We start from the raw sequence: 9,931 nt of genomic DNA on the forward strand, positions 1-9,931 counted from the left end.
GGTCAGAGCACAGCATCTGGAAAGCAGCGATTCTATAAAGGTTCCTCCCCTCTTCGAAGGTAGTTGCCCTCCAGACCTTTTCTCCACTATTCCCTCTCTGCTATATATGCTCTGAAAGGTTGCCTGTGAAATTGGACCTAGGACTCTTGCAAAGGTACACTGAGAAAGGCTTCAGGTTGCTATCGTCATGGCTGATATAGTTCTCATCCAGTGCATATCAATGTTTCTGCACAAAGATCTAGCCTATATCTATTCCCTTCCCAAACTGCAGATGTTCTAAAAACTTAAGAAAAGAAACCTGAGAAACTGACTGTAACTGGAAAAACAACTAATCAATCTATTATACAAAAGCATTGCCTGTAACTAGATAAACTAATTTTGCAAAAAGTGGTCAAGGCAGGTGTAGGGTCAAAGAACCGACCAGTAGTCCCAGTAAAAACCTTTTCATTCTATATAGATTCTTCCTCAGTGTATGTGCTTTCACATTTGAGAGGCTATTTTATTCTCTACATAGGCTATATTATAATGATTATGATAACTAAAGAACATTTCAGATATTATCTTTAAAAATATAAATCCTACAACTTTGTAGTCAAAAAGGCAGAAAGGTTTATAAAACATTTTGTCAATATTGAAGAAAATCTGGCTTTGGAGTCACATACTGGGTTAGAAGCCTGTCTCTTCCTTACTCTGTGAACTTGGACAAATTCTCTGTGTCTCAGTCTCCTTACCAGTAAAATGAGGATAATAATAAAATCCTCCTCCTGAGGTTTATTGTGAGAAGACATGCAATAGTACATACAAAGGGCTTAGAACAGTGTCTGGTTGAGAAAAATGCTCAATAAATGAAAGCTCTAATTAGCTACTATTAATCTCAGTTGACGACACAGACAACAAAATATGTACAAAAACTTCCCTCAATCTGTAAACCTGATTCCAAAAATTTTTATCAGCCCCCTTAGACTCTGTCTTTCTTCCTCTTTTAAAGCCAAAGGGAGGAAAGAACTTTGGAAAGATGAGTCTCTTCTATTTTGCATGCATAAAAAAGTTTATAAAAATAAACGTACACACCTGTTCAACCACTAGAGTTAGAAATATGGGGTAAAAAGTAGCTCAGGGTATAAAAGTAGTAAACCATTTTAAAAAACTGAAGGCTAAAAATACTAGGAAAAAAAGGTTATTCAATAACAAAAACAAAGATTTTTTACAATATACTTAATAATTAATTTTTAAATTAAAGCACTACTAAAAAGTACTATTTTGCCATGGAGATTTGTGAATATAACAAACATTTTTTAAGTTTAAAATTTTTTTTCAAAGTAAGTATTAAATGACAAAACTTTAAATACACTGAATAGTTTCATAAAATATGTTCCTAAAAGAGAAAAGTTTTATGTGGATTTCAATTCCATAACTATAATTTCTCATTCAAAAAAGTTAACTTCATATGACATACTAAAAATGATTTCATTATCAAAAATAGCTGTAAGAATAGAAATATTTTTATGTTTCTGTGAATTCTGATAGCTAGTATCCCCTCCAAAAAATGTTCACTGGTATTCATCAGAGTATCATCTCTCTATATATAGTTTGCATGCTTATTAATGTTATATGTATGACAGATGCCTTATCTTTTCGTGGTCAGTCTCCAAATAGAATGAAGCAATAGGCAGCAGTCCATTATATAACACCATATCAGAAAGACTAGTAGAAGCAATTTTAAGACTAAGACTTAACATCATATTATATTCTTTTTTAAGTCTTTAAATTACAACCTTTATTCTCAGACAGTAAAACTCCACTCTCAGGAGATTATTAAATGTTTATACAGTGCTTTGTCATTTTCCCTGGTAGAAAATAAAACAATCTACATTTTTTTCTCCGGTGGTCATTACCTTGCAGTAAAGCGGTGCTACAGACTACTCACTATCCCTAAAAAAAAAATGGAAACATGTCTACAGCCATGCCACCCTGAACAAGCCTGATCCTGATCTCGGACGCTAAGCAGGGTCAGGCCTGGTTAGTACTTGGATGGGAGACCACCTAGGAAGACCAGGTGCTGTAGGTATAAAAAATAAAAAAATAAGGGATTGTAGGTTGAAAGGTCCTTGCAATCTGTGAGGTCAACCGAAGATTGCCTCATCTAAAAAATAAATTTAAAAAAAAAATAGAAAAAACAATACTCAGCTGTTTAGCTAGAAGAAAAATTGAAATTTTAACAAGAAAATAAGGAATATACCTAAAGATTTTAAAAAAAAAAAAGTGATGCTAAGTGATCCTCACCCAGCTGGACAGAGATTTTCCGCCCCAATTAGAAGATATTTTAAACCGGGCCTAAAATGAGTAATAAGCATAACACGACATGCTTATTTTTATGGCAGTGATATTACTAAGAGAAAACGTGGACTTAAATTTAACTCAGCTCAACTCAACCAAAAATGTCTTCTGCCTCCTAAGCACTCTAAAGTCCAGAGATATCAAGATGAGTGCAGTATGGTCCTTTCCTTGGGGATTGCACTGTCCCCTGAGGAAAAAGAAAGAAACTTATTACACGACACAGTAAGAGCTATAACCAAAGTGTGTACTAAGTGTATAGCACCCAGAAGCACGATAATGTGCTTATTGTGACAATAATTCTGCCCCAGGAATATGGGCTAGGGTGAGCTCAAGGTAAAAGTAGCATCCGAGCTGGGTCTTACAGCACAAATGAGGCAGGAAAAGTGGCTGAGAGTAACAAATATTCCAGGCTAAGGAAATGGTTGTTTTAACCTTTTATACTAATATTGATTCTTCTGATAGCTTCAGGAAAATGAAAAATCTGGCTTCAGGTTTTTCAATAGCCATAAACAAAAACTGCAATGACACCAGGTCCTATATTACTGCCCTTTGGGAAAGAAAAGGACTTGGTCAGTAATCTATTCGGTTGAATAACTGATAGGGAACAATGAAAGATTTTAAATGCTTTCGTTAGGAACCAGAGCAAAACTGGCCATTAAAGCAGAGGGAAAAGGTCCAACAAAATGAAGAGAATTTTAAATGATTCTGTAGAAAAAGATCTGAAAAGCACTTACCCAATTAAAATTAAAATACTATTATTCATAGCCATTCTTTAGAAAGAATCTGAGTACTAGATAGGACAAACTATTTGGCAAAGTCAAGTGCATGGGATTCTTTACTAACTGACTATACTAGAATATCTGAAGATCAAAACAGGCTGTTACTTCTGAAGCATAATGGCCTCTTCCTTCCTCTAGATTTTTGGTCTACTTCAGTCTGTGGTCTGCTGTCTCCTCAGAAGTGAGATAAATGTAATAGCAAAGACTACAGCCATTTTATCCAGAAAAAAATTTTTAATTTGCCTTCTGAAGTGGACTTTGGATATATAAACATTAACTCAAACCACATGGCTTAATCAAAATGTAGGCCCAGGATACCTTGTGGATAATCCTTAAACCATTTCCTGTTTGCCAGGGGAATACTCAAAGGCCTGGTAGCACTTGTGGCTGCAGCGTTTACCCCGAGACGACTCGTGGATTACAGTCCTAACATTACCCCCAAAGTTTGCCGCGAAATATCTCACTTTTTTATTATTTTCGCATCGCTCTAGTATATCGATAGTCTTTGGAAACAAATGACATCATTCTATTTAAAGCATCCTGGTTTTAGTAGTGGTATTTCCACTTACAAAATATAGTAATTCTCGATCGCTGAAAACATCAAATTCTAGAAAACGCAGCATTCCTTTGCGTGATGTTAAATTAATGCTGGCAGTGAGCTGCCTTTTTTTTTTGTAAATGAGAAAAGGGTTAAAGGCTTACACCTGAGGCTCATCTGAGACTCTCCAGCTCAGAAGTATAGGTTTAAGTATCCTTCCACAGAAAAGTAAGACACTAGCCAGCATCCTAGAAGAGTTGACTTACCTCATCTGAGGAAAGTAATTTATCCCCAAAGCAACTATTAGGACTGGGGAGCCTATGTACAAGAACTGAACACAAACCAAAAAGAATGACGAAAAATTCACTTAAAACCCCTCCTATTAAGGACTCCTGTGCTGTACCTTGTTCCATGTAATTCCACCAGCTTGGTTCATCTGTCAATCTTAGAGGCTAAGAGAAAGAAGAGAGTGGCCCTAGAAATGGAGACAAACCAGTTCACCCTATTTATACACACCTCAATTCAATGCCCAAATAAATATACGACTACCTAGAGATTTCCTGAGTGTTTTTCATGAAACACATCGATGTCGATTCCTAGCCTCCAAGATGTACACTGAACAAACACTGAACAAACGGGCATTGTTTTAAAAAATCTTCATTATGTAAAAGGACCAAAAAGCCCAACCTTCACTTCATATTTAATTAACGAGGCACAGAAAAGTGTTCTGTCCAATGAGTTGGAGATGATCTCACATTCCATCCAGCTGTAAATAGTCAATCTAAAAAGTCATCTCTGACAGCCTGGAGGATTTTGCAACCTACCTTCCTTCAAGCTAAACTTGAAGCCTTACTCAAACTTTGGGGGTGGAGAATGGGGTTGAACCAGGCGAATGGTCAAATCAGGAAACAGAGATGAGAATGGCTGGAGACTAGCCAAAATTAGCCTATTTGCAACAACTTCTGTCCCAAGATCAAGAACCTTATCTGGGTGCTGTAGTTTCTCCTGCATTCTGAAGAGAGGAAACACTATGTAATGGCAAGAAAATACACCCAGAGTCTAGGAAAAATTAATAAGTTCTCCTTCACTGCTCTAGCAAATCAAATAGCAGGCCTTCGAAGAGATAGGTGAGACCTGCCAGAAAGTGTTCTGAGGGCCAGCTCTACTCTGTTGACCTCATGTGAGTTACTCAACCTTTCACACCTGCCTCCTCACCTGAAAAAGAGGCTACCACTACCTGCTTTATAAGGATGTTGTGGAGATAAATACATTAAGCACCAGGCCCTTGGAAACCATCCTGTAAATGGTTAGCCGCTGTGATATGAAAAGCTCATTTGGACCTTTTATACTTTTCAATTCATACCATGTAATTCCTGTCTAGATTACATACCAGAATTATAAGTAAATCTGAAATGTTCTATTTCTTTTTTAAAAAACTCTATTCACTCACTTCTAAAGTGAAAGATCCCCAAAGTCATTAGGAAAAAAGACTGATAACTTCAAAGACAGAGCTGTTACGAGTCCCCTCATAACGGAAACTGCCCCCTGGACTGTCAGCGCTCTGAGGGCAGGAACAGCTCTGTTTAATTCACCACTGTGAACCAGTTTTCCCAAGACAAACTGATCTTGGTACACTTAGGCATCTCATAACAGCTTTCCTGACTCCCAAACATGGTCCACAATATGTTCTGTTATCGCACAATATTGAATCCCACAAAATTTTTTAAAGTTTAACATTTAACAAATAGAGTTCAACTGCAATACGAACATCAAAGAAAGGGTGCTTTAAATCGGGTGCCTATGAGGTAACCAGAATGAAGTCCCGCCTTTAAAAGGTGACCAGAAACATAGATGTCAACAGGGAGTGAAGCTCCGGCAGGACATTCTACGGAACGAGCCCGGTCGCTTATGGCCGGATTTTGGGATTCGAACCCAGAACTTGTCGCGAAGGACGTGTAAGAGGCCACCCCAGAGTGGAAGAGGCCTTTAAGGCCAAGGGTACCTCGCTCGAACTTTCTGGTGGGAGCCGGCCCGACCTCGACTGCTGGCAGCTCGGGTCTGCTCTCCTGGGCAGCGGTGCAGATCTCGAGGGACGAGGGTCGCTGGCCCTTTGTCCCCGCGGAGGGGCAGGGGCGAGGCGAGCGCGCCCTCCGTCAGGAGATAATGACTGACAGCTCGCGCGGCCTCGCTCGTGCCCGCCCGCGGGGGGCGCAGGCGGCTCGGGCACGCCTGCCGCGCACTGAGGAGCCAGGCCGCGCCCCCTCTTCGCCCCCCGCCCCGTCCGGCCGGGCCCAGCGTGACCCCGCGCCGCCAGCCTCACCGGGTCGGAGCTGGAGGCTGCCATCGCGGCGAATGCACCACAGCGCGCGCTCGCCCTGCTGCAGGATGTAGTGGTCCTTAGCTTGGAAGAGCTCCATGCCGGCCCCGGGCGCCGAGGGAGGCGGCGGCCCCCCAGCCCGGGCGGCGGCGGCCCGAGGGGGGCGCGTGGGGCGTCCTCGTCGACTGGGCCGCCAGAGCCCGCGCCCGGGGAGCGGCGGCTGAGGGAGCGCCCCGGCTGCGGACCCGCGGGAGGGGAGCGCGCCCGGAAGCGGTCGTGGCGGCGGCGACGGCTGCAGTGGCCTTAGAGGCCTCTCCCCCGGCTGGCTCCTCCCCTCGTCCGGCTCCGCCCCGCTCCTCCCGGCCCCGCCCCTCTGTCCCTCTGGCTCCTCCCCCCGACCACTCCCAGGCTCCTCCCCCTCCCCCTCTTTCTCTTTTCAGCTCTTTCCCGCCGGCTTCTCCCCCAGCTTCTCCGCGGTTTCTTTCCAGGCTCCTCTTCTCCTGGGCTCTTCTTCCCCCTTTTTCTGTCCCCGCGGTCCCTCCTCCTGCTCTTCCCAGGCCCCTCCTCCGGCCGGCCCGCCTTCCTGCCCGTGACGAACGCGGGCAGAACCCGGCAGAACCCCGGCATGGCTGGGCCCGGCTGGCCGCTGCCTTCTCCTGTGGCCTCTGGAACAGAAGCCCACTCTTGGGGCCTCCCCCTCCCCCATCCCGGCGGGTTATTCGTTCCTTTCACCAGTCCTGAGAAGATGCAGGCCGACTCCCTAAATCCAGCTCGAAACCCTCCCTCCTCGGGGGCAGGAGCTGCCCGCAGAGACCCAAACAGGGAGCTGTTTTTTTGTTTGTTTGTTTGTTTGTTTGTTTGCGGGAGGAGGTAGTCAGGCCGCAGCCAGGCTCTCCACCCAGCGGGGCTGTCTTCTGTAATGTTATTTCCAATTAGAACCTTGTGACGTTCCACAGCAGCAGGCATTCAATAAGTGCACATCAAGATAGAGCGTGTAACAATAGGAAATACCCAAGTATTAGCGGCACAGGGCTCTAAATAGTGGGAGGAAGGAGCAAAGTTCAGAAGCTATTGTGCCCCAAGTTAAGTCGGATCAGTTTGAGAAGACAGTTTGACAAGGGTAGAATGGCTAGACTACCTGTTGTGGAAGGAGGAAGCTCTACCCGGTATCTTTGAGCTGTCTAATTATAAATTATTCCAGCCCACACTGCTTTCTCTGGAATTTCCAGACAGAAAGTCTCATTGATACAGGACTGGAGACTCAAGCCTTAGGCCTGCAGAGAAGGTCCTTGAGAGGGTCCAATTTGTGTAGTTCTTGTTCCTCTTTACTGTATTACCATGATGACAAAAATGTCCTGGAATCTCCTGATAAGTATCAGGCCTTCTGGGCTACACAGACACCTCAACATAAAAGGTCTAGAGGAATGATTACTATGTGAAATCTTTGTGATGTGACTCGGACACAAAAGATAAAGACGATAAGAAGGTTCAGAGAACTATCAGTTTCAGACTTGTTGAATTCGGCCGTATGTTGACTTTCCTTAGCAAAAAATGAATAAAGAGAAAGTCTTGTGAAGACGGTGTTCTGCAAATTATTTCATTACTTTTTAATGAATCAATGCCAGATGTGAAGAAAACAATGTTATTGTAATTGTTTTGAAACAATCCATTAGTTGATTGAAACTCTCCCTGATGTTTTAAATCAGTGGTTCCAACCCTGGCTACCTTTTAGAATCATCTGGGGCTGGGAAGTTTTTCAAAACTACCAATTCTTGGATCTCAAACCGGTTAAACCAGAATTTAATTGTGGTGGGCTCTGGTATCAGTATTTTTTTTTTTTTCCCCAAAGCTCCCCAGGAGATTCTACTGTGCAGCTAGGGTAGATGACATTGTTTTAAATGAAATTAATTGGAAAAATCTGCCTGACAGCAGCTTAGCAGAAAACAGCAATCAATCATTAACTAATACCATGGGGCGGGGGAGGTGTTGGTTACCTGTAAATCCAGAGTGAACGAGCAGAGTCTTTAGGAGAGAAAAGACCTGAAGATGCTCCTGGAATCCATCTGACCAGATGCACACTCTCTCCTTCTCCTTCTAAATGCACACCTGGCTTCATTCTGGCTGAGCAGAATGAGCGAAAGTAAATATTCTGTCCTTGGCGGATATCATGTCCCCCAGCTTTTTAGTCTATTTCTTTATTAAGAGACATGATCAGTAATGGTTCTTCCAGCCCTGAAATCAGTGAATGTGAGAAAATGAGTCCACATAGTTAAACCTACACAAATAATAATAGTAAATGACGCAACTCTGGTTATCAGTTGGCCTTCAGTGTCAAGTTTATTATTTATCTCCGAGATTTTGGAGTCTGTTAGACTCTAGTGTCCTCCAGTGAAATTTGAGTTTTAACATCTCTGGTCACAGTTGACCACAGTATTGTATATTGTTTGTCTATGAGAACTTTCTTCAGTTTTGCTTGTGTATGAGAAATCTCCCAAAGGACAGGTTTGGTTTTGTTTGGTTTTGTTTTTTACATATTCTGCCTGCCAGGAGGCTGCTAATTTCCTAGGTCAGTGGCTGGGGCCCGAGACACACTCACAAGCCGAATTTTTACATTTGACCAATCATTAGCCAATTTCTCTTGGATCTGTCTGCCAGTAAGTTCATCAAGGAAAACTGGAAATTGTAATGACCACCTTGGAGCACTTCGACCTATGTAGCATTTATTTGAGAAACACCATAGAACAAAAAGGGAAAGTCCCTCACTCAGGAGACCATCACATTGGTCTAAAGGAAAGAGATGGCTTTGTTCTCATTTGCATACTTTTTTTTAGTCATTTTATCCTTTTGAAAAATTTATTGGGATAGCATTTGTTAATAACGATTTCCACACTTTGGGAAGTTAAAAAGTACTGGCTTTTCAGTTATATGGCCTGATACATTTGTCAAGGACCTAAGTTATTGTTTAAACCAGCGATCATAATTCTTGTGTGTGTGGGTGGGGAGGGGAGAGGGAGAGAAAATGGAATGTGTTTTCTGCATCTAATCTCATTCCAGAGGGAAGATAATTAGCCTTTTACAGTGATAATTTCATATTTGTCTAAAGCCAGCTGTCTCTCACTTCCTTTCTATTATGCGCTTACTTTTCAATTAAAAAAACAAAGACAGTTAAAAAAATTATATAGTTCTAAATAAGTTAATTTGGGGGGAAAAAGTCCAATGTATACGGTTAAATAGAAAAAAATTCATACTGGAGAATAGTATTTTAAAGTATTCCATTTGCACTTGTAAAAGGGGAGAATGAGAGAGATATTATGTTTTTATAAGCCCAGAACATTCTGAAACAAAATGCAAAGAAGCGTGGTGACCTCTGAGGAACGGACGTGGAAGGGCGATGTGGAAGCAGGAGAGAATCAGGAACCCAAGGAGAGCAGAAACTTCCATTTCACTATATGTTCCTGTACACTGTTTCTATTTTCATAACCATGTGCTTTCCATGCTTTAAATTAAAAAAAAAGAAAAAATCTAGTTGTATGTGTGTGTGTATCTGTATGTTTGTATGTAAAACTCATTCTTCTACCACACACAAAAAACGTCTTCCTAGGTAATTTATTACCTAAGGACGTAAAACCTTTTGCCTTGACAACTCAGGAGTCCAAGGCATAGCTCTTTTCATTCTTCATATGCTGCTTAATATTTTTGAGCTTTCCTAACACCTTAAACTCTGTCAAGGTTAAGTATAAAAGCCATTTTTCTGCACTGTATACTCTCTTAAATGGAGTGTAAGGAACAGAGTTTTTTTTTTCTTTAGCACCTTTTCTAAACCACAGCAGTAGCTGTAGCTTGTTCTTCCTCTCTGCCAATTGTGATTCTCAGGCTGATGGCCTGCTGAGGTCGGTACCATTGCAAACCAATAACAGCGGCCAAAATGCCTTCTATTAGATAATTATGTTAGAAATGTTT

The 9,931-nt window shown here is 41.9% G+C and overlaps 1 protein-coding gene and 1 pseudogene across 2 annotated transcripts in view; one reads left to right on the top strand and one right to left on the bottom strand.

Moving 5' to 3' along the window:
* The window catches only part of INPP5F (inositol polyphosphate-5-phosphatase F), a 76,279-nt gene extending 70,005 nt beyond the window's left edge, over nt 1-6,274 (bottom strand). The window contains exon 1 of one of the 2 annotated variants that reach the window (XM_011359222.2): nt 5,975-6,191. In XM_011359222.2, the coding sequence (XP_011357524.1) occupies nt 5,975-6,071 (97 nt within the window). In that variant the 5' untranslated portion in view covers nt 6,072-6,191. Of the gene's footprint in view, nt 1-5,974 lie in introns of both variants that reach the window. The other variant, XM_023530087.1, reaches the window with a different exon arrangement.
* LOC111739093 lies at nt 1,954-2,068 on the top strand (annotated as a pseudogene).
* Nucleotides 6,275-9,931: the final 3,657 nt, after the last annotated feature.

This window comes from Pteropus vampyrus, unplaced genomic scaffold (genome assembly GCF_000151845.1).
Source record: "Pteropus vampyrus isolate Shadow unplaced genomic scaffold, Pvam_2.0 Scaffold46, whole genome shotgun sequence".
Taxonomy (NCBI): domain Eukaryota; kingdom Metazoa; phylum Chordata; class Mammalia; order Chiroptera; family Pteropodidae; genus Pteropus; species Pteropus vampyrus.